Below are 24444 nucleotides of genomic sequence, written 5' to 3'. Positions count from 1 at the left end.
CAATTTTTAAATCCCTCCCTCCCTCCCTCTCTTCCTCCCTCCCTCCCTCCCTCTCTTCCTCCCTCCCTCCCTTCCTGTTTGCTTCCTTCCTTTCTATCTTTTGTGACAGATATGATTCTCCTGTCTCAGCCTCCTGAGTAGCTGGGATTATAGGCACACACCACCACACCTGGATAATTTTTGTAGTCTTAGTAGAGACAGAGTTTCACCATGTTGGCCAGACTTGTCTCGAACTCCTGGCCTCAAGTGATCCACCCACCTTGGCTTCCCGAAGTGGTGAGATTATAGGCATGAGCCACCGCACCCAGCCAAGAACCATCTTTTTGTTTCATTTATCTTTTGTACATTTTTTTGTTTCAATTTCATTTAGTTCTGCTCTGATATTTGTTATTTCTTTTCTTCTTCTGGGTTTGGGTTTGGTTTGTTCTTTTTTTCTAGTTCCTTGAGGTGTGAGCTTAGATTGTCTATTTGTGCACTTTCAGAGTTTTTGATGTAGGCATTTAATGCTATGAACTTTCCTCTTAGCACTGCTTTTACTGTATCCCAGAGGTGTTGACAGGTTGTGTCACTATTATTGTTCAGTTCAAAGAATTTTTAAATTTTCATATTGATTTCATTGTTGATCCAAAGATCATTTGGGACCAGGTTATTTAATTTCCATGTATTTGTATAGTTTTGAGGGTTCCTTTTGGAGTTAATTTTCAATTTTATTCCACTGTGGTCTGAGAGAATATTTGATATAATTTCAATTTTCTTAAATTTATTGAGACTTGTTTTGTGACCTATCATATGGTCTATCTTGGAGAATGTTCCATGTGCTGATAAATAGAATGTATATTGTGCAGTTGTTGGGTAGAATGTTCTGTAAATATCTGTTAAGTCCATTTGTTCTAGTGTATAGTTTAATTCCATTGTTTCTTTGTTGACTTTCTGTCTTGATAACCTGTTTAGTGCTGTTAGTCGAGTACTGAAGTCCCCCACTCTTACTGTATTACTATCTGTCTCATTTCTTAAGTCTTGTAGTAATTGTTTTATAAATTTGGGACATCCAGTGTTAGGTGCATGTATATTTAGAATTGTGATATTTTCCTGTTGGACTAATCTTTTTATTATTATATAGTGCCCCTCTTTATTTTTTTTAACTGTTGTTGCTTTAAAGTCTGTTTTGTCTGATATAAATAAGCTACTCCTGCTTACTTTTGGTTTCCATTTGCATGGAATATCTTTTTCCACCACTTTACCTTAAGTTTATGTGAGCCCATATGTGTGAGCTGAATCTCTTGAAGACAGCAGATACTTGTTTGTGGGATTTTTTTTTTTGAAATTTATTTATTTGTTTATTTTTTATTATTATACTTTAAGTTTTAGGGTACATGTGCACATTGTGCAGGTTAGTTACATATGTATACATGTGCCATGCTGGTGTGCTGCACCCACTAACTCGTCATCTAGCATTAGGTATATCTCCCAATGCCATCCCTCCCCGCTCCCCCCAACCCACAACACTCCCCAGAGTGTGATGTTCCCCTTCCTGTGTCCATGTGATATCATTGTTCAATTCCCACCTATGAGTGAGAATATGCGGTGTTTGGTTTTTTGTCCTTGCGATAGTTTACCGAGAATGATGATTTCCAATTTCATCCATGTCCCTACAAAGGACATGAACTCATCATTTTTTATGGCTGCATAGTATTCCATGGTGTATATGTGCCACATTTTCTTAATCCAGTCTATCATTGTTGGACATTTGGGTTGGTTCCAAGTCTTTGCTATTGTGAATAATGCCGCAATAAACATACGTGTGCATGTGTCTTTATAGCGCATGATTTATAACCCTTTGGGTATATACCCAGTAATGGGATGGCTGGGTCAAATGGTATTTCCAGTTGTAGATCCCTGAGGAATCGCCACACTGACTTCCACAATGGTTGAACTAGTTTACAGTCCCACCAACAGTGTAAAAGTGTTCCTATTTCTCCACATCCTCTCCAGCACCTGTTGTTTCCTGACTTTTTAATGATTGCCATTCTAACTGGTGTGAGATGGTATCTCATTGTGGTTTTGATTTGCATTTCTCTGATGGCCAGTGATGGTCAGCATTTTTTCATGTGTTTTTTGGCTGCATAAATGTCTTCTTTTAAGAAGTGTCTGTTCACGTCCTTTGCCCACTTTTTGATGGGGTTGTTTGTTTTTTTCTTGTAAATTTGTTTGAGTTCATTGTAGATTCTGGATATTAGCCCTTTGTCAGATGAGTAGGTTGCGAAAATTGTCTCCCATTTTGTAGGTTGCCTGTTCACTCTGATGGTAGCTTCTTTTGCTGTGCAGAAGCTCTTTAGTTTAATTAGATCCCATTTGTCAATTTTGGTTTTTGTTGCCATTGCTTTTGGTGTTTTAGACATGAAGTCCTTGCCCATGCCTATGTCCTGAATGGTAATGCCTAGGTTTTCTTCTAGGGTTTTTATGGTTTTAGGTCTAACGTTTAAGTCTTTAAGCCATCTTGAATTGATTTTTGTATAAGGTGTAAGGAAGGGATCCAGTTTCAGCTTTCTAATTATGGCTAGCCAGTTTTCCCAGCACCATTTATTAAATAGAGAATCCTTTCCCCATTGCTTGTTTTTCTCAGGTTTGTCAAAGATCAGATAGTTGTAGATATGCGGCGTTATTTCTGAGGGCTCTGTTCTGTTCCATTGATCTATATCTCTGTTTTGGTACCAGTACCATGCTGTTTTGGTTACTGTAGCCTTGTAGTATAGTTTGAATTCAGGTAGTGTGATGCCTGCAACTTTGTTCTTTTGGCTTAGGATTGACTTGTCAATGCGGGCTCTTTTTTGGTTCCATATGAACTCTAAAGTAGTTTTTTCCAATTCTGTGAAGAAAGGCATTGGTAGCTTGATGGGGATGGCATTGAATCTATAAATTACCTTGGGCAGTATGGCCATTTTCACGATATTGATTCTTCCTACTCATGAGCATGGAATGTTCTTCCATTTGTTTGTATCCTCTTTTATTTCCTTGAGCAGCGGTTTGTAGTTCTCCTTGAAGAGGTCCTTCACATCCCTTGTAAGTTGGATTCGTAGGTATTTTATTCTCTTTGAAGCAATTGTGAATGGGAGTTCACTCATGATTTGGCTCTCTGTTTGTCTGTTATTGGTGTATAGGAATGCTTGTGATTTTTGCACATTGATTTTTGTATCCTGAGACTTTGCTGAAGTTGCTTATGAGCTTAAGGATATTTTGGGCTGAGACAATGGGGTTTTCTGGATATACAATCATGTCATCTGCAAACAGGGACAATTTGACTTTCTCTTTTCCTAATTGAATACCCTTTATTTCCTTCTCCTGCCTAATTGCCCTGGCCAGAACTTCCAACACTATGTTGAATAGGAGTGGTGAGAGAGGGCATCCCTGTCTTGTGCCAGTTTTCAAAGGGAATGCTTCCAGTTTTTGCCCATTCAGTATGATATTGGCTGTGGGTTTGTCATAGATAGCTCTTATTATTTTGAAATACGTCCCATGAATACCTAATTTATTGAGAGTTTTTAGCATGAAGGGCTGTTGAATTTTGTCAAAGGCCTTTTCTGCATCTGTTGAGAAAATCATGTGGTTTTTGTCTTTGGTTCTGTTTATATGCTGGATTACATTTATTGATTTGCATATATTGAACCAGCCTTGCATCCCAGGGATGAAGCCCACTTGATCATGGTGGATAAGCTTTTTGATGTGCTGCTGGATTCGGTTTGCCAGTATTTTATTGAGGATTTTTGCATCAATGTTCATCAAGGATATTGGTCTAAAATTCTCTTTTTTTATTGTGTCTCTGCCAGGCTTTGGTATCAGGATGATGCTGGCCTCATAAAATGAGTTAGGGAGGATTCCTTCTTTTTCTATTGATTGGAATAGTTTCAGAAGGAATGGTACCAGTTACTCCTTGTACCTCTGGTAGAATTCGGCTGTGAATCCATCTGGTCTTGGACTCTTTTTGGTTGGTAAGCTATTGATTATTGCCACACTTTCAGATCCTGTTATTGGTTTATTCAGAGATTCACCTTCTTCCTGGTTTAGTCTTGGGAGAGTGTATGTGTCAAGAATTTGTCCATTTCTTCTAGATTTTCTAGTTTATTTGCATAGAGGTGTTTGTAGTATTCTCTGATGGTAGTTTGTATTTCTGTGGGTTCGGTGGTGATAACCCCTTTATCATTTTTTATTGCATCTATTTGATTCTTCTCTCTTTTTTTCTTTATTTGTCTTGCTAGCGGTCTATCAATTTTGTTGATCCTTTCAAAAAACCAGCTCCTGGATTCATTAATTTTTTGAAGGGTTTTGTGTGTCACTATTTCCTTCAGTTCTGCTCTGATTTTAGTTATTTCTTGCCCTCTGCTAGCTTTTGAATGTGTTTGCTCTTGCTTTTCTAGTTCTTTTAATTTTGATGTTAGGGTGTCAATTTTGGATCTTTCCTGCTTTCTCTTGTGGGCATTTAGTGCTATAAATTTCCCTCTACACACTGCTTTGAATGCATCCCAGAGATTCTGGTATGTCGTGTCTTTGTTCTCGTTGGTTTCAAAGAACATCTTTATTTCTGCCTTCATTTCGTTATGTACCCAGTAGTCATTCAGGAGAAGGTTGTTCAGTTTCCATGTAGTTGAGCAGTTTTGAGTGAGATTCTTAATCCTGAGTTCTAGTTTGATTGCACTGTGGTCTGAGAGATAGTTTGTTATAATTTCTGTTCTTTTACATTTGCTGAGGAGAGCTTTACTTCCAAGTGTGTGGTCAATTTTGGAATAGGTGTGGTGTGGTGCTGAAAGAAATGTATATTCTGTTGATTTGGGGTGGAGAGTTCTGTAGATGTCTATTACGTCCTCTTGGTGCAGAACTGAGTTCAATTCCTGGGTATCCTTGTTGACTTTCTGTCTCATTGATCTGTCTAATGTTGACAGTGGGGTGTTAAAGTCTCCCATTATTAATGTGTGGGAGTCTAAGTCTCTTTGTAGGTCACTCAGGACTTGCTTTATGAATCAGGGTGCTCCTGTATTGGGTGCATATATATTTAGGATCGTTAGCTCTTCTTTTTGAATTGATCCCTTTACCATTATATAATGGCCTTCTTTGTCTCTTTTGATCTTTGTTGGTTTAAAGTCTGTTTTATCAGAGACTAGGATTGCAACCCCTGCCTTTTTTTGTTTTCCATTTGCTTGGTAGATCTTCCTCCATCCTTTTATTTTGAGCCAATGTGTGTCTGTGCACGTGAGATGGTTTTCCTGAATACAGCACAGTGATGGGTCTTGACTCTTTATCCAATTTGCCAGTCTGTGTCTTTTAATTGGAGCATTTAGTCCATTTACATTTAAAGTTAATAGTGTTATGTGTGAATTTGATCCTGTCATTATGATGTTAGCTGGTTATTTTGCTCGTTAGTTGATGCAGTTTCTTCCTAGTCTCGATGGTCTTTACATTTTGGCATGATTTTGCAGCGGCTGGTACTGGTTTTTCCTTTCCATGTTTAGCGCTTCCTTCAGGAGCTCTTTTAGGGCAGGCCTGGTGGTGACAAAATCTCTCAGCATTTGCTTGTCTGTAAAGTATTTTATTTCTCCTTCACTTATGAAGCTTAGTTTGGCTGGATATGAAATTCTGGGTTGAAAATTCTTTTCTTTAAGAATGTTGAATATTGGCCCCCACTCTCTTCTGGCTTGTAGGGTTTCTGCCGAGAGATCCGCTGTTAGTCTGATGGGCTTCCCTTTGAGGGTAACCTGACCTTTCTCTCTCTGGCTGCCCTTAACATTTTTTCCTTCATTTCAACTTTGGTGAATCTGACAATTATGTGTCTTGGAGTTGCTCTTCTCGAGGAGTATCTTTGTGGCGTTCTCTGTATTTCGTGAATCTGAACGTTGGCCTGCCTTGCTAGATTGGGGAAATTCTCCTGGATAATATCCTGCAGAGTGTTTTCCAACTTGGTTCCATTCTCCCCATCACTTTCAGGTACACCAATCAGACGTAGATTTGGTCTTTTCACATAGTCCCATATTTCTTGGAGGCTTTGCTTGTTTCTTTTTATTCTTTTTTCTCTAAACTTTCCTTCTCGGTTCATTTCATTCATTTCATCTTCCATCGCTGATACCCTTTCTTCCAGTTGATCGCATCAGCTCCTGAGGCTTCTGCATTCTTCACGTAGTTCTTGAGCCTTGGTTTTCAGCTCCATCAGCTCCTTTAAGCACTTCTCTGTATTGTTTATTCTAGTTATACATTCTTCTAAATTTTTTTCAAAGTTTTCAACTTCTTTGCCTTTGGTTTGAATGTCCTCCCGTAGCTCAGAGTAATTTGATTGTCTGAAGCCTTCTTGTCTCAGCTCGTCAAAGTCATTCTCCATCCAGCTTTGTTCCGTTGCTGGTGAGAAGCTGCGTTCCTTTGGAGGAGGAGAGGTGCTCTGATTTTTAGAGTTTCCAGTTTTTCTGTTCTGTTTTTTCCGCATCTTTGTGGTTTTATCTACTTTTGGTCTTTGATGATTGTGATGTACAGATGGGTTTTTGGTGTGGATGTCTTTTCTGTTTGTTAGTTTTCCTTCTAACACACAGGACCCTCAGCTGCAGGTCTGTTGGAGTACCCTGCAGTGTGAGGTGTCACTGTGCCCCTGCTGGAGGGTGCCTCCCAGTTAGGCTGCTCGGGGGTCAGGGGTCAGGGACCCACTTGAGGAGGCAGTCTGCCCGTTCTCAGATCTCCAGCTGTGTACTGGGAGAACCACTGCTCTCTTCAAAGCTGTCAGACAGGGACATTTAAGTCTGCAGAGGTTACTGCTGTCTTTTTGTTTGTCTGTGCCCTGCCCCCAGAGGTGGCGCCTACAGAGGCAGGCAGACCTCCTTGAGCTGTGGTGGGCTCCACCCAGTTGGAGCTTCGGGGCTGCTTTGTTTACCTAAGCAAGCCTGGGCAATGGTGGGCGCCCCTCCCCCAGCCTCGCTGCCACCTTGTAGTTTGATCTCAGACTGCTGTGCTAGCAATCAGCGAGACTCCGTGGAGTAGGACCCTCCGAGCCATGTGCGGGATATAATCTCGTGGTGCGCTGTTTTTTAAGCCCGTCGGAAAAGCACAGTATTCGGGTGGGAGTGACCCGATTTTCCAGGTGCCGTTCGTCACCCCTTTCTTTGATTAGGAAAGGGAACTCCCTGACCCCCTGCGCTTCCCGAGTGAGGCAATGCCTCGCTCTGCTTCGGCTCGGGCACGGTGCACGCACCCACTGACCTGCGCTCACTGTCTGGCGCTCCCTAGTGAGGTGAACCCGGTACCTCAGATGGAAATGCAGAAATCACCCGTCTTCTGCGTTGCTCAGGCTGGGAGCTGTAGACCGGAGCTGTTCCTATTCGGCCATCTGGGCTCCTCCCGTTTGTGGGATTTTATCCATTCTGCCATTCTCTATTTTTTAAGTGGAGCATTTAGGCCATTTACATTCAATGTAAGTATTGAGATGTGAGGTACTGTTCTATTCATCATGCTGATTGTTGCTTGAATTCCTTTTTTTAACTGTGTTATTGTTTTATAGGTCCTGTGAGATTTGTGCTTTAAGGAGGTTCTATTTTGGTGTATTTCAGGTTTAGTTCCAAGATTTAGAACTTCTTTTAGCATTTTTTGTAGTGCAAGCTTGATAGTGGTGAATTCTGTCAGCATTTGTTTGTCTGAAAAAGACTTTATCTCTCCTTCGTTTATGAAGCTTAGTTTTGCTGGATACAAAATTCTAGGCTGATAATTATTTTGTTTAAGAAGGCTATAGATCCTTTTGGCTTGCAGGATTTCTGCTGAGAAATCTGGTGTTAGTCTGATAGCTTTTCCTTTGTATGATAGGTTACCAGATGCTTTTACCTCACAACTCTTAAGATTCTTTTCTTCATCTTAATATTAGATAACCTGTTGACTCTGTGCCTAGGTGATGATCTTTTTGTGATGAACTTACCAGGTGTTCCTTGAGCATCTTATATTTGAATATCTGAATCTCTAGCAAGACCAGGGATGTTTTCCTCAATTACTTCCTCAAATACTTTTTCCAAACTTTTAGATTTCTCTTCTTCCTCAGGAATACTAATTATTCTTATGTTTGGTCATTTAACATAATCCCAAATTTCTTGGAGGCTTTGTTTATTTTTTAAAAATTCTTTTTTTCTTTACCCTTGTCTGATTGGGTTAACTAGAAAGTCTTATCTTCAAGCTCTGAAGTTCTTTCTTCTACTTGTTCGATTTGATTGCTGAAACTTCCCAGTGTATTTTGCATTTCTCTAAGTATGTCTTTCATTTTCAGAAGTTGTGATTGTCTTTTCTTTATGATGTCTATTTCTCTGGAGACTTTTTCATCCATATCCTGTGTTGTTTTTTAGGTTTCTTTAAGTTGTTTTTCACCTTTCTCTTGTGCCTCCTTGAGTAGCTTAATAATCGACCTTCTGAATTCTTTATTTGGCAATTCAGAGATTTTTTCTTGGTTTGGATTGCTGCAGTGCTAATGTGATCTTTTGGGGATGTTAATAGAACCTTGTTTTGTCATATTATCAGAACTGCTTTTCTGGTTCCTTCTTTTTTGGGTAGACTGTTTCAGTGGAAAGATCTGGAACTCAAGGGCTGCTGTTCAGATTGTTTTGTCCCATGAGGTGATCCTTTGGATGTGGTACTCTCCTGCTTACCCTAGGGATGGGGCTTCTTGAAAGCTGGACTGCAGTGATTGTTATTGCCCTTCTGCATCTAGCCACCCAGTAGGGCTAACTGGGCTCCCGTCTGGTATTGGGGAATGCCTGCAAAAAGTCCTGTGTTGTGATCCATCTTTAGGTCTCCCAGCCATGGATACCAGAATCTGCTCTGGTGGAGGTGGCAGAGGTGTGTTGTGAACTCTGTGGGAGTCCTTGATTGCAGTTTTTTGCAACCCAGTTTTTGAATGGTTGTTATGCTAGCATGCTAGCAGTAAAATTGTCATGTGGATGGACTCAGGACCTCTGGTTAGCTAGGGTGTTGCAGGCAATGGAATCAGCTGTTATTTCCTCCTTCTTTGGAGCATGGTTGTGAGAGACATGACTAGCTGGATTTCCTAGGCCAACTAAGAATCCCTAAGCATAGCTGGGAAGGTGACCACATCCACCTTTAAACATGGGGCTTGCAACTTAGCTCACACCTGACTAATCAGGTAGTAAAGAGAGCTCACTAAAATGCCAATTAGGCAAAAACAAGATAGCCAGTCATCTATCGCCTGAGAGCACAGGGGGAGGGAAAATGATTGGCATATAAACCCAGGCATTCGAGCTGGCAACAGCAACCCCCTTTGAGTCCCCTCCCATTTATGGGAGCTCTGTTTTCACTCTGTTAAATCTTGCAACTGCACAATCAGGCTAAAGGCTTGCCATTGTTCCTGCATAGCTAAGTGCCCGGGTTCATCCAAATCAAGCTGAACGCTAGTCGCTGGGTTCCACGGTTCTCTTCTGTGACCCACAGCTTCTAATAGAGCTATAACACTCACCACATGAGCCAAGATTCCATTCCCTGGAATCTGTGAGGCCAAGAACCCCAGGTCAGAGAACAAGAGGCTTGCCACCATCTTGGAAGCTGCCCACCACCATCTTGGGAGCTCTAAGAACAAGGACCCCCTGGTAACAGTTGTTCTGTTATGAGTTGCTGTAATGGCTTGAGTTGGTTTGCCTCCAGCCAGGAGGTGGTGTTTTCAAGAGAGCACCAGCTGAGGTAGTAGGAGGGGTATATAATCTTGCCCTACGTTTGGCAGGATGGGTACTTAGGTTTCTCAGGTGATGGGTAGGGCCATAGAGCTCTCAAGAGCTTATGCCTTTTGTCTTCAGCTACCAGAGTGAGTAGAGAAAAACCATCAGGTGTGGGCACTGTTAGGCAGGTCTGAGCTTAGGCTTTTCTTGGACGGGGCTTGCTGCCACCACTGTGGGGGGTGGGAGGTGGTTCCCAGGCCAATGGAGTTTTGTTCCCAGGGGGATTATGGCTGCCTCTGCTGCATCATACGGGTCACCAGGGAAGTGGGGGAAAGCCAGCAGTGACAGGCCTTACCCAGCTCCCTCATAACCAGCAAGGTCAGTCTCAATCCTGCCATGCCCCAGCAACCATATTGAGTTTATATCCAGTCAGCCTGCAATCAGGGCTGAGATCTTGCCCAAGGCTACAACCCTCCCTGCTGAGAAAACAAGCAGGGCTCTCAGGCTTCGCCCCTCCCTGCCTGCCCACTGAGCACTCCAATGTGCACTATGAGCTTCCTTCACCCTGTGGCCTCTCTCTGATTCTGCTGGCTGCCTTCTCTTCCCCAAGGACCTCTGTCAGATAAGGCCAGGAATGGCTTCTTTGCCTTCAGTGGGCACTTAATAAAATGATCATCTAATTTTTTTCCTTTAACCTCAGTGTGGTGCATTGCATTGATTGTTAAATATTAAACATTACTCTCATGAAATAAATCCAATTGGTGTGATGCATTATCTCATATATATATTAGGGGACTAATGCTCATTTGCATATCTTTGCATAAGAAAAATTGGCCTATTTTCTTTTCTTTTCTCCTATCATTCTTGTCAATATTTGGTATGCAGTATAATGGTAGCATCATAAAATGAGTGGAGTGTTTCATTTTTTCATAGTTGTAAAAGATTGGGTTTGTTTTTGTTTTCTGAACATTTGGTGAAATCTGCTGACAAAATTACCTGGAGCTAGAGTTTTATTTTTAGAAAGATTTTAAACTATTGCTTCAATTACCTTAATTGTACAGGACTATCCACGTTTTCTGCTTATTTTTGAGCAAATGTTGATAAGTTCTATTTTTCTAGGATATTGCCCATTTCCTCCAAATTTTCAGATTTTTTGGCAGAAAATCATTCACATTTTTCTTCTCTTTTAAATATCTGCAGCATATGTAGTAATGTCTCCTTTTTTATTCTTTTTTATTTTTATTTTTTGAGATGGAGTCTTGCTTGTTGCCCAGGCTGGAGTGCGGTGGCATGATCTCGGCTCACAGCAACCTCTCCTTCCTGAGTTCAAGCAATTCTCCCACCTTAGCCTTCAGAGTAGTAGCTGGGATTACACGTGTGCATTACCACATCTGGCTAATTTTTGTGTTTTTAGTAGAGATGGGGTTTCACCATGTTGGCCAGGCTGGTCTCAAACTCTTGACCTCAGGTGATCCACCTGCCTTGGCCTCCCAAAGTGCTGAGATTATAGGCGTGAGCCACTGCATCTGGCCACCATATTTTTTCTGATATTATTTGAGGTCTCTCTCATTTTTAATTTTGATTAGTGTCACTGGAATTTTGTTAACTAACATTTTCAAAGTGCAAATATTTGACTGTGTCAATCTTCTGTATTATATATTTGTTAAACATTTTATTGATTTTGCCTCTATATTATTTTCTTCTATTAATACTTCCTTTAGACCTATTTTATTTTATCAAAATTCTTAAGCTAAGTAGTAATTTATTTGTGTTTAGGTTTTCATCTTTTCTGTTATAAACATTTGAGGCTTTAAGTTTTCCCTCAAATAGATACTCTAGCTGCATTTTACAGATTTCAATATAAAATATTTTTATTTTCTTCTAGATACACTTTAGTTTCCTTTATGATTTCTTGATTTTGAATTATTTAGAATTGCTTTTTGTAATATCTAAATGTGTGTAAGTGTGTATTTGTTATTGATATCTACCTTAATACCATTGTGGTCAAAGAATGTGTTGTAAATAATTTCAATCCTGTCAGATTTCTTGAGAATTGCTTCATTCATTGATTCATCCATTCAAAATATTTATTCAGTATCTACATGTGTCATGATCTGTTAAAGACACTGAGAATTCAGCAATGAATAAAATAGAGTTCCCGTCCTTGTAGATCATATTGGGTGAAGCAGACAATAAACAAACAAGATTATTAAAATAATTGACTATGTTAATGACAGAATACTAAGAAAAAATACAACGGGGAGAGGGATTTTAAAATGTCTTTTAAATTTTTTATTTTAGAAGGATGATGTTAACTGCCCAAGGGGTTCACCTTGCCTGCTGCCTCAACAGAGCCAATTCATCAAGACAGGGGAATTGCAATAGAGAAAGAGTAATTCACGCAGAGCCGGCTGTGCAGGAGACTGGAGCTTTATTATTACTCAAATCAGTCTCCCCAGGCATTCAGGGAGCAGAGTTTTTAAGGATAACTTGGTGGATGAGGGGAAGCCAGTGAGCCAGGAGTGCTGATTGGTTAGGGATGAAATTATAGTGAGTCAAAGCTGTCTTCTTGCACTGAGTCATTTCCTGGGAGGGGGCCACAAGATCAAATGAGACAGTTTATTGATCTGGGTGGTGCCAGCTGATCCATCCATCCTGTGCAGGGTCTGCAAACTATCTCAAGCACTGATCTTAGGAGCAGTTTAGGGAGGGTCAGAATCTTGTAGCCTCTGGCTGCATGACTCCTAAACCATAATTTCTAATCTTGTGGCTAATGTTAGTCCTACAAAGGCAATCTAGTCCCCAGGCAAGAAGAAGGTCTGCTTTGGGAAAGGGCTGTTATCGTCTTTGTTTAAACTATAAACTAAGTTTCTCCCAAAGTTAGTTCAGCCTATGCCCAGGAATGAAAAAGGACAGGTTGGAGGTTAGAAGCAAGATGGAGTAGGTTAAGTTAGATCTCTTTCACTGTCTCCGTCATAATTTTGCAAAGGTGGTTTCAATGGTCAGTTACGACTTAGGTGACACAAGAGAAAAGATCTTAAGAAGTGAAAGGAGAGCTATACAAAAACGTAGGGAAAGAACAATTTTAGTGGTCCTGAGGCAAACATGTTCCTGCCTATTCAAGAAACATTGAGGAGGTCATTATGGTGACAGCAGAATGACTAAGGGGAAAAACAGAAGATGTGGTCAGAGAGATAATGGGGGACTAGATCCAGTAGGGTCTTGTGGTAATCAGAATAAGGGCCCCCCACAAATGGGATTCCCCACTTCCTAATCCCCAGAACCTGTGAATATATTACCTCCTATGGCAAAGGGGAATTAACGTTGCTGATGGATGCTGTTCAACTGATCTGCAAATGAGGTTATTCTGGATTATCTGTGTGGGCCCAGTGTAATCACGAGGATCCTTAAATGTGGAAGGAGGTGAGAAGGGCTTGGCCAGATGTTGCTGGATTTGAAGATAGAAGAAGGGGACCATGAGCCAAGGAAAGTAGGTGGGCTCTAGAATCTGAAAAAGGTAAGAAAATGATTCTCCCCTGGAACCTCCAGAAAGGAACACAGCCTTGTCCACACCTTGATTTTAGTCTACTGAGAATCATTTTAGACTTCTGACCTCAAGAACTATAACACATTTGTGTTGTTTTACGCCACTAAGTTTGTCGTAATTTGTTACAGCAGCAATAGACAACTAACACGGGCCCTGTCATTTACAGTAGGGACTCATCCTGAGTGATACAGGAAGCCATTGGAAGGTCTTGGACAGACCTGATCTGACTTCATCGGATCACCATGGATGCTGTGTTGAGAATAGACTGTAGATGGATTCCTTCCTTCGTGCAGCCTTTGGCTTTAGTTTTCCATGTTTTATTCATTCAAGATTACAATGGATTCATTTAAGATTATAAAAATATATAATCTCACATTTTTAATAAATCAAGGTCTCTAACCTGTTTTGTTGCTGGAAGTGAAAGTCTGAACTGCACTTTAAATTAAACTTCTATGGAAAACACCTCAGAATTGGAAAACACTGAGGTAACTTCCTATACCCCCAATATAAAATCAAGTGAATTAATCTGAAGCATATTACCTTTAATGAAAACTGGTAAAGAAACTTGGCAGAATATTTGAAAATTATATTCCTTATAAAAATGAAAATACAAAAATTTTTCAGGTGACATACAAAATGCTACTTATGCTATTGCCTTTTTCAAGTCCTAAAAAAACCTAGTGGTATTATTTTAAATTTGCTATTAGAATTAATTCAGTAGCATTTCATTACAATGTTCCCTGCTCAGAGAGTAACTTTACCCAAAAATAAATTAGGGCTTCAAGAAAAAGAGCTAACTTTTCCCAAAATGGATGAAGATGGGAAACTTTGACAATATTCACAACAGTGATAGGGATTGGGCTATGGGGAGGAGGATGGATATTGCTGTTTAGCTCCTTGTAAATCCTATCTAGGAATGGTTGACAGAGGAGTGGGAAGAAACAGATGTAAGAAAGACAACAAGATATCAATATATCTACGTTATGAGTTAATCCAAAATTTGAGAGTGTTGTTTTAAAATATTAAGTGGTCTATTTATGTCAACATACAATAAACACTTGTTGGTTTACTTTCTTTCTTACTGTAATGATGCCACTATTTTCTTTCCCATTCCTTTATTGTCATTTTAGAGCTTTTCTTGACATTTTGCAAAGGGGAATTGGAGGGGGAGGGAGAAAAATTCCTCTAAAATTTTACTTCTAAAAGGACCAAACTGTGCTCTAGACTATATGCTGGCTCTAAGCAGCTGGGTTAAAATATATACAGAATGAGTTACTGGCTCAAGCAAGGATCAAACAGGTTTTTCCTAACTTTAAGAATAATGTTCTCATAAAACACTCCATAGACAAATACAGACCAAAACTTAAATGCAATTAACCTTTAATTTATATATGTGAATGAAGAGGGATCTGAGGTATTAAAAACTTAAAATAGCTAATTCAAAAATAATTTATACTTGGCATTGGAAATCCTTATAATTCCCTACATCATTTTTCTTTCTTAATTATGTTCCTCCTAAGCTAATAATAAAGTTAATTTTCCATTCTTGAATGCAGATTAACTGATTGTGGAAAGAAGTGGTCCAGCATTTTGATGGGTTGAGGAGAGCCTGCCTAGGATTAAAATGTGAACTTTAGCAGTTGACTTATTTTCACGTCATCAATGTTTTTGAGTCAAAGGTGCCATATAGCAGAGTCTTCTACCAGGATTCCTCATCCTGATCATTCCCCTCTCCATTTCTTTCTTGGTAAGGTAGACCAACTATAACTCTCTCAGAGATGAGGGTGGGGCCAATCTCATCCAAATTTTATAGCTTCTCAGGTGGTGTCTGGGTGTGGTAGTGATCATGGTGGGGCAGAGGTGGGATAAATCTTTAGGAGGCAAGTACAGTGTTACCCTCAGATAGCTTTAAGACACAGTATCCTCCTGTGTGAAGACAGGGTCATCATACATGCCTTACCCATCCCCCCTGGGTTTGCTGTGAAGAGTAAATCAGATAATAGGTGTGAAAGCACTTTGAAATTTGTAAAGTGTTACACAAATATAACATATTGTCTCTGTCTTTAGTACTCAGAATACTTAAGGGATTTAAAGAAATCCTTCTGTGGTCGTAAAGCAGATTAGGATAAAAGAGCTGGTGAAACTCATCATTACTAATAAAAAATTACTCAAAGTATATGTCAATGGTATTATCTCTATGAATTTTTTTAAAAACCACACTTTTTGTTTCCTGGGAGAGTGTCCTTGGAAGCCTCTGTGTACAGCACTTGGGAGCTTCTAGTACTCCTGATCTGCTTTCTTCTGGTCCACCATCTACCATCTGCCCCCATGCTTCTCAGCAGCTGGATTGCCTCCTGAAATCTGATCATCCTCACTCTCCCTTCAGAAGCCACACTTTTTTTTTTCTATTGAAAGGGCTCCTTTACTGAACTGTGAGCACTGTCCTCTTAATGACTCAGTAGCTCTTGTCTGGCAAGGCAGAAGTATCCTTAGGTGACAAAGAGGCAGAACTCTATCTGCTTATTTATGATAGCACAGATATAGCCCATATGCAATTGGAACTTATTTGGGGTCAGGGGTCACTTTTTTTTTTTTTTGGTTTAACCTTAAACCTGGTGCCTTACAAAGTGTAGGTACTTGGTAAATAGTTGTTAAATTGATGCGATAAATATATCAGATAACTTGCTTTATCAGAGCTTTAAGCTCAGATTATTAGGTTATTTAAAGGATATTTATTTAAAGGATAAATATTCCGCCTCTATATTTATATCTGGGATTATGGTGACATGAAGAGTTGCTCTCAGTAGCTCCTATCACTTGACAGCTTCCTTGTTTTTCTTCTTATATTGCTTACTCTTATACCCTGCTTAGGACTGGATTAGACTGCAGGAATATGTACAAGAGAGGGTGAGGGATTGAATTGGATGGAAAAAAGAAACTCTAGTCCTTACCCTGGAGTTTAAAAGAATGAGAATGAGCCTCGTGATATCATAGTTGGAAATTTAAATTTGTTATTAATATGAAAAACTCTACTGTCATATCATTTATTTCTTGCCATTAGAGATCTGGTAGGGAATTCTAGCAAGTTGGAAGTAGTGAGCAAAGTTGAGGCATCTCTACTTCATAATCAAAATTTATCCTTTCAGGATATTCTTGTTAAAAGTTATTAACATTTCTTAACATGTTTCCTTTTTTTAACCTTAAAAATATAATATCCACATTTTCAAAAAAGAGAAGTACATCCATAACTCCACCATCTTGATATTTTAATTTTACATGTATCTTCCAATCCTTGTCCAAATGTATGTTTAAAAAATATTTTACATATTTTTCTTCTGTGCATATTATTTTTGTTTCTGAGTTTCCCTGGGAGGATTGTATTTGCCAGATGAGGGCTCAATTTCTGAATGGCTCCGAGAACCCTAATTTATGCTGCTGTAGAAACTGACCAAAATGGGTTGGCATCCCCTGGGCAGGTATGTCCTCAAATTTAGAAGGCTCAGTTTGGAGGCTGAAGCAGGAAGTGACTATAAGCTGTACAATAAAGAGCAGAGCCCAGTATAAGAGAATAAAGATAGGTTTTACAAGAAAAGATGTAGGTAGATATTTAAGTAAAACAATTTCAGATGCTAGGAAAGTCTTTCTCCCCACCCAACCCAAACAAACAAGAAGCAAAAACAAAAAACCCAACTAAACAACGATTACAATAAATGTACATACCCCACTAGTTAACATGTATACTTAAGGTCAGTTTAAGAAAGCACTAACGTTTAAGCTGGAAAACTTAAAATATTAGAAGTTGACATAAGGTTTACAAAAGGGGCAAGAGAAGATGGCAGTCTCTCTGATAGGAATGGGGAGTTAGGGGCATGGTCCAGCCTCTATCCACTTTTCAAGGAAGAAAGGTGAAAAGGTATCCAGGAAACAGCGCAAAACCAAAAAACTGTAAAATTAGGAATTCCTAATTCTGCCAGAGTCAGGTTCTTTCAGATTATTTAGGTTTTATAAGAGAGGACTGAAAGTGAAAAAGCCAAATATAAATTATCCGAAAACTGCAACAGGAAAGACTCTTGCAGGCTCAGAGGAAGGCTGTGGAAAAGTCATTGCTAGAGCTCTCCAGGATGCATCAGGCCGACACCACCTGTTTGCGGAGGGGTTTAGACCAAGGGAGGTGCCCTAACTCCGGCGAGGAGGGCGCCCACCCCTCGGTTCCCGGAGCTGGTGGAGGCGTGCGGGGGAGCGGGCGGCGCGGTGCACAGGTGGCGGGGGCCGCGCCAGCTGCGCGCCGCGCTCTGCTCCGCGGGTGGGCCGCCAGGCGTCGCGCTGGAGCCGCGGTTGCCCTGGAGACCAAGCGGGGCGAGTGGGCGGCGCGGCGAGGAGCCGAGCTGCGGCTGGAGTAGCGGGGCGTGAGTTGGGGGGAGTGGCTCCCCGGACTGCGCGAGGGGTAGGCTAGTCCTGGGGCAGGGCTGGGTGGCTGTGCGCTGCTGGGTGCGGCTGGCGATCCCGGAACGCCTCTGGTCACAGTTTAGCGTCCGCGGAGCCGGGCGGCGCTGCAGCTGCACTTGGCTCGTCTGTGGGTCCGACAGTCCCAGCTCTGCGCGGAGGACAGCGGCCCGGCGCTGGGTGTGGGAGGACCAGGCTGCCCCAAGAGCGCGGAGACTCACGCCCGCTCCTCTCCTGCTGCGACCGGGAGCCGGGTAGGAGGCAGGCGCGCTCCCTGCGGCCCCGGGATGACTTCTCAGCGTTCCCCTCTGGCGCCTTTGCTGCTCCTCTCTCTGCACGGTGAGTAGCTCCAGCCCTTTCTTCCCGGTGGGGCCAGGCCGGGTCGGCGGGCCCGGGGCGAAGCTGTTTGGGGACGGCAAAGAGCCTCCTTGCTTTGCCGAGGGTCGGGAGTCCAACTTTCTCAGGGGCAGCGTTCGTTGCTGCGGCCGAGGCTCGCGCGCACCTGCAGCGGCTGCTTCTGCCGTCCGCGCAGCCCAGGTGTTCCTTGTCAGAGAGGTAACTAAACTCGTCCCGCTACCTCCGGTCCCAGGCCGGGCCCTGACTCTCACCTCGCTGCGCTCTGCGGAATGCAGGATCCTTTTTAGATAACGAACTCCCTTACTCACTGGTCCAGTTAGAAACTGTATTTAGAACCAGTTGTCTTTACTAGGCGGCCCTAGGAAAACTAGAAGTGCTTTTAAAATCATTTGGAAAACTTTATAGCTTTAACGTAACCTTTTAGAAGCCTATACACGTTTTGGCCGAAAATGATCTTTATTTTAAAACTAATTGTATACTGTGCTATACTACAATCGAAAACAAGAATTTATTTACACTCTAGCTTCATCTCCAAAGGACTTAAGTTGGCTCTCAACAATACATAGAATATAACAATATTAGAACAAAATAAATAAATGTCTTTAAATTTCTTGTTAACGGTTTTTAAAACATCTGTTTATAAATTTAGCTTTTAATCTCTGCTTAATCTTTCTTACATTTTCGGTGAATAGCCATCATATTAATTTAGATCCTGATTTTCATCCTATGCAGTGCTGTTTGTTTTTGTGTGTGCATTCTCCTGTGGAATCCAGTTTTCTGTCCCATTTATTGCTGAGATTTACTGAGATTTTTTTCTGAAGGATGTTATTTAAAAAGCGGGTTCAGTGATTTTGGAACTTTGTGGTTAACCCTGTTTTTTTTCTGGAGACACCAGCATGTTTCCAGTCATTTCATGGCCTTATTCGAACTGATTTTGAAGTAACCTAATTCTAGCCAACTTAAATTGTGCAGATGCATTGAATAGGGGAGAAGAGAATACGAAAACTTTTTGTATGTCTTCTCCGTGGAAACTAATGAAGCTGTTATCATCAAAATTAACTTTTCTAGAGTTCAGTAGGTATATTTTTAGTGATGATGTGCACACAATAACATCAATATGTCCATGTTATGAACTTGTGCTTCCAAGTATCTTGTACTGTTACTAGTTTGAGATGGCCAGTTTTTCTCTCTGTCCTACTACTTTTAAGTGTGAAATAAGAGAGTAAATCGGCTTTTTATGCAATCCTTGGACACAGCTCTAAATATTACCAATATTATAAGAACAGCTCAAATTTTTGGTAGAACATTCTATTATTAAAGTTGTATATTATAATAAATGCTACTCTTTTTGTAAATAGCATTTGTGTATAGTTTGTTTTTGAATTATTAGGCAGTACTTTAAAAGAGTTGATATAATTCGCAGACTCAGCCTTGCAAGGTCATCTGATTTGTTCTTTTTTCTTCAGCAAAACTATTCCCAAGCCATAGAAGAATGTTTTTAAAGACTTCCAAGGACTTCTCAGTTTTGGCAATAACCTGTTATGTAGAGGCATTTTCCACTTTCAAAAACAGTGTTCATTGTTCAACAGATATTTACAGAGCCATCACTCTGTGCTTTTGAGTATCTGGTGGGGAAAGGTGGTGGTGGAATACAAAGACGCGTGTGAGTGTCTGCAGCCCGTAAGGAGTTTGCATTTTTAAAACAGGCTGTAAGCATGCACAAATAATTTATGGTACAGGGAATGCATGATGAGTTCTATTTGTTAATGTAAGTATCAAGTAAGACTTCTTGGAAAAGTTTACTTTTTATCTGGACATTGAATGAATAGGGTATGAATTGGCTCAGATGGGAGTGGATGGGCTTTCTTAACCAAAGGAACAGCCTGAAGGAAGGATGTAAAGTGGAACAGGCAGGGGTATACTCTTGAAAGGCCAAGCTGCTAGAGCAGGAGATGTGTGCAAGGGAGAAAGAGCCAAAAAGTAGTTGGGGGCAAGATAGTAGAGAATCTTGAATGCTGCGTTTGGGCTTTATTCGGCTGGCCATGGAAAAAGTACTGATGTTCAGTTTCCTTACTGTGGGGCGGGGAAGAGGATGAACAGTTAGCACGCCTGTTTGTGCTAGCATAGCTGTCTCCAGGAGAATACCTTGCCCTAACCGAATTTAATTCTTGAACTAGTCAAGGGCAAACTTGGTTTGAATGAATTATGGCTCATCCCCAGAATTTTCAATGTGGAATAGCAGGAGGAATGTATATCTGAACAAAGCTGGTTCCATTACAAAGGGGTAAAGGGAAATGGATGCTAGATAAATAACCAATAGCAGTGGCCACTACAATGAAATAATACACCAAAGGTAGAGATAGAGGGTCTTTTCAATAAATGAAAGAAAATCGATGTTAATAAATTTCTGTTTCTATTTCTGTTTATTCTGTTTTCTTGTTGTTATTTTGTTTATATTTGTGAAGTAACTTCAAAGGGAATTCGAATTGAAAAGCTGACTTCTATGTAGTTCTTCTAATGGGTTAGATATAACTGAAGTGTTTCTCATACTTGTGATTCCTTGAAATAGCAGATAACTTTTCAGAATTTGAGAAAACGTATAAAAAGAAAGAAATGACCACATAAAATGCAATGAAAATGAAAAAAGTCGTGAACCTTTTCAGTGTTACCATTATTAAAAATTTATTGTAAAATCCAATTTATCAGCTCTAAATTTCATACTGTGATTGTTTTAGAAGGATTCACCTGTTAGTAAAAATCTGTAGTTTGACCTACATGAAAGGTGACAGCTACGGGATGAAAATTTCAGAGATATTAAGCCTAATACACATGTATATTCAACATGGACTATTCAGGAAGCAATTTAAATATTAAATTACCAAGCACTTAAAAAGCGTTATGCTTAGAACTGTTGTCAGACACAAGGTAATGATGCAAGGGGTAAAAGTACTTGTTTTGGCTTCCCCTCCCCGGGTGACAGTATGTGGCAGATTTTGAAATGTGTTTTCACACTTTCATAGTGGAGAGATTTATAATGAAAATTCTCATTTGAGTCTTCATACTTATGCCATGTGATTTAGTGTCAAACAAGGTGATGTGCTGGTGCAAAAGATTCTTTAGTTGCAGTGAGTAATACAAAGCAAGGGACAGGCAGTACTTACTGAGTTGGGAGAAAGTTCAGAAAATTCTGGCCTTCCCACTAAAACTTTTCATCCATAACTACTTAGTTAGTTAGTTTGTTTATTTATTTATTTATTTGAGATGGAGTCTGGCTTTTGTTGTCCAGGCTGGAGTGCAGTGGCGCCATCTTGGCTCACTGCAATCCCCGACTCCCGGGTTCTAGCAGTTGTCCTGCCTCAGCCTCCCGAGTAGCCAGGATTACAGGCGCATACCACCACACTTGGCTAATTTTTGTATTTTTAGTAGAGACGGGGTTTCACCATGTTGGCCAGGCTGGTCTCGAACTCCTGACCTCAAGTGATTTGCTCACCCCAGTCTCCCAAAGTGCTGGGATTACAGGCCTGAGCCACCGTGCCTGGCCCCATAACTAGTTTATTTAGAATAGGGATTCCACATCTATTGTTATCTAGACTAATGACAATTTTTTATACTCTCACAACAATTATTTTAGGCAGTTTGGGGAGGGTTTGCTGAATTTCTGTTTTCTAATTTACTTCAAGTGAACACAGTCATCTCAACTTTCTTTGTTTGGTGAGGGCTAGCTGGCACTAACACATCTCATCCCTGCATTTTGAAAACTGCCCCCACACCATCTGGAGGATCTGAAATCTTCTCTTGACCATACTTTGTGAGCAACTGGCTTAAGAGAGGTTGTTGGTTCTTGGGTGGTATTCAAAAAGCCATCTGATTTGAGCTGAGTTTGGTCTTAAAAGTGGAAAGTTAATTAGTTTACTTATTAGGTAAGCCTATCTTACTAAACCATGGAAGGATTTTTTTTCTTTCTGTTAACATTTGGGTAATTAATTTTCTGTGTACCTGGTTTTCTGCCACCCAAGAAAAAGACCACAGTAGTAGTTTGCATTTGTAATGGTTTTAAATTGCAGAAATATGAAGTAAGCCACAGAGAGAAAATTTGTTTCCAATTTGCAAATAATAGACTCAGCCAATGATCTACTGCATCATCATTGCCTTTATCAGATATTATATAGGTACAGTATGGGTCTGCCTCACTCATATATTACAGAAAGAATCATATTTTGATAAGTATCACTAAAATTTTTATTTAGAGTATAGGATGAAACCCATACAAATTTACTGTTGTGGACAAAGTCTATTCAATAAAAAGTTACTTGAAAAAGTCTACTTACTGGTTTGTTTTCATTTAGCAGTTAACTCTGTTGATCTTGAGAGAGATATAAGCTGACAGTATTAGAGGACAGTTATATTTAGAAAAGGATTCCTGGAAAGAAGCTGAGATCCTAGAAGGACCGAGTTCAGAAAATTCTTATACCACGTAGAGTTCCTTGGGAAGATGTTCAGAGAATTAGGTTAACGTTAGCAGCCACTAATGGTAGTGGACCAGGGTTTAGGGTTGGAATAGGTGGTTAAAGTGTAATAGATTTGTGGGATTGGAAAGTCAATGCCATTTTTTCACTGAGGGTAACAAATATGTAATAATACAATATGACTTTGTGAATGTAACTCAAATATATTGGGGCCACTTGTAGGCTGGTCTTAAAAGAATCATCAGTTCAATATTTTTAGAAATTTAAGTTTAAATATTTACCAAAGTCTATTGAAGATCCCAACAATGGAAACAGAACAGTGTCCTAATTTAGAGAACCCCTATACTCACTTTTGCCCAAAGTTTCACTGTTCACAGCAGTCACACTCATAAAACCTCTCTCTTCTGTATTCCCCTTAATGATTCTTTTTTCTTTTTACTTGTCGTCCTCTCGTTCCACTTTGGAAGATGTTACGTTCCTCTGCTAGTAACATCAGGTTCTTCTAAGGTAATAAATCCAGTACTGGTTCTTTCCAGTTATTCAGCTCTACCCATTTCAAGGATTGATATTTACAAAAAATTAACCCTGGAGCCAACCAGGCAGACACAGAAATCACCATAGAAGCTGAGCATTGGTGGGTATGTGGGAGTGTGGGCATAGTTATATGCTAATATTTTCCCCTTGTTTAATGAAGTTAATTGTATAATAAAATTCCCTTTCTCCTCCTGTGCTTGCCCGCTCTCTCTCTCTCATTCTCTCTCTCTCTCTCGGGGGTGTGTGTGTGTGTGTGTATTATCCCCAAAAGGCAGTACCATGTCTACCATGCTGGGCACTATAGTAATGCTCAGTAGATACTTGTGAATGAAGGTTTACTAATATAGGTGGTACACCTGAGAAGACTGTTGTTTTCTTTTTTTTAAATATTTTAAACTTTTTATTTTGAAATATAGATTCATGGGAAGTTGTAAAGAAATGTACAGAGTGGTCCCATGCACACCCTTCACTCAGCCTCCCCTGACGTTACCATCCCCAAAAACCAGAATACAAAATAAAAACCAGGAAATTGGTGTTGGTACAATCCACAGAGCTTATTCAGATTTCTCTAGCTTTAAGTGCATTTTCTTTTTTAAAGAAAAATAAAATTTTTGTTAAAAATTTCTTTAGGGATTTGGTGTGACTATGTCAGCTTCAACTAATCTTTACACCTTGGTAAATATTTTGTGGAACAGGTGATAGAGATCAATTTTCATAGTTTTTTTTTCAAATTTTATAACTTCTGTGCAAGTTTATTCAAAATTTTAATCCTTACAGATCTTTTGAAATTGATTTTTAGCTTATGTTTAATCCTAAATATTTGAAATATTTTTTCCTAAGGAATTCTGAAGCCTTTGCTTCATGTTGTAAGGAATGATCTTGGACTTTTGGCAATTTCTGTAGAACCTTGAAGTTTACCATTTTCATGTCTGGTATTCTTAGTCCTGAGGGACCTGTATGTTAGAACTAGTCTCCCAAGAAGAGAGATAATTACTTAAAATAACATCTTTTGTAGCCTGAGGCCTCCCTCTTTTTCCCTACATTACTATATACAAAGTACTGGAGACACTTTTCTAGAAATAGGAGCATTAACTATAAATCAACCTTATGTTGGGGGAGTTTGGCAAGACTGGCAGTTGTCTGCTTCTCCTGTTCCCTTCTCTCCTCCTGAAGTCTATGTATTTCCATTCATAGTTTATCCCAGCCATGATTTATACCCTTATGGACCACACTCTCAGTCTGCAGTATTTATACATCTCTCAAAATGTCAAAAGTCGTTTACTAATCATAAATCCTCCACTATATGCTTAAAGATGGCTTAAATAACATCAAACATCGAGGCTTAATACTTAAGTCTTTTTTTTCTTTGGGCCAGGTTCATGACTATCAGGTATACAACTTCTGTTAGCTCCCATGGGTCAAGATC

At 40.1% G+C, this 24444-nt stretch overlaps 1 protein-coding gene across 43 annotated transcripts in view; it reads left to right on the top strand.

Moving 5' to 3' along the window:
- IGSF11 (immunoglobulin superfamily member 11) overlaps positions 1–24444 on the top strand; it is a 446505-nt gene that overhangs the window by 93514 nt on the left and 328547 nt on the right. For 2 of the 43 annotated variants that reach the window (XR_010155724.1, XM_063807040.1), the window contains exons 1-2: positions 17552–17624; positions 17743–18000. The exons of 30 other annotated variants lie outside the window; for them this stretch is intronic. Coding sequence is in view for 8 of the 13 variants with exons in the window: in XM_063807031.1 (XP_063663101.1) it covers positions 17949–18000 (52 nt within the window). In the remaining 5 variants the exon portion in view is untranslated. Of the gene's footprint in view, positions 1–17543; positions 18001–24444 lie in introns of those variants that run through there. 11 more of the 43 variants (XM_063807035.1, XM_063807036.1, XR_010155725.1 and 8 more) reach the window with 9 other exon arrangements.

Source organism: Pan troglodytes, chromosome 2 (genome assembly GCF_028858775.2).
Source record: "Pan troglodytes isolate AG18354 chromosome 2, NHGRI_mPanTro3-v2.0_pri, whole genome shotgun sequence".
Classification (NCBI taxonomy): domain Eukaryota; kingdom Metazoa; phylum Chordata; class Mammalia; order Primates; family Hominidae; genus Pan; species Pan troglodytes.
The sequence above is the reverse complement of the archived record's forward strand: the minus strand, read 5'-3'. Positions and strand labels throughout refer to the sequence as shown.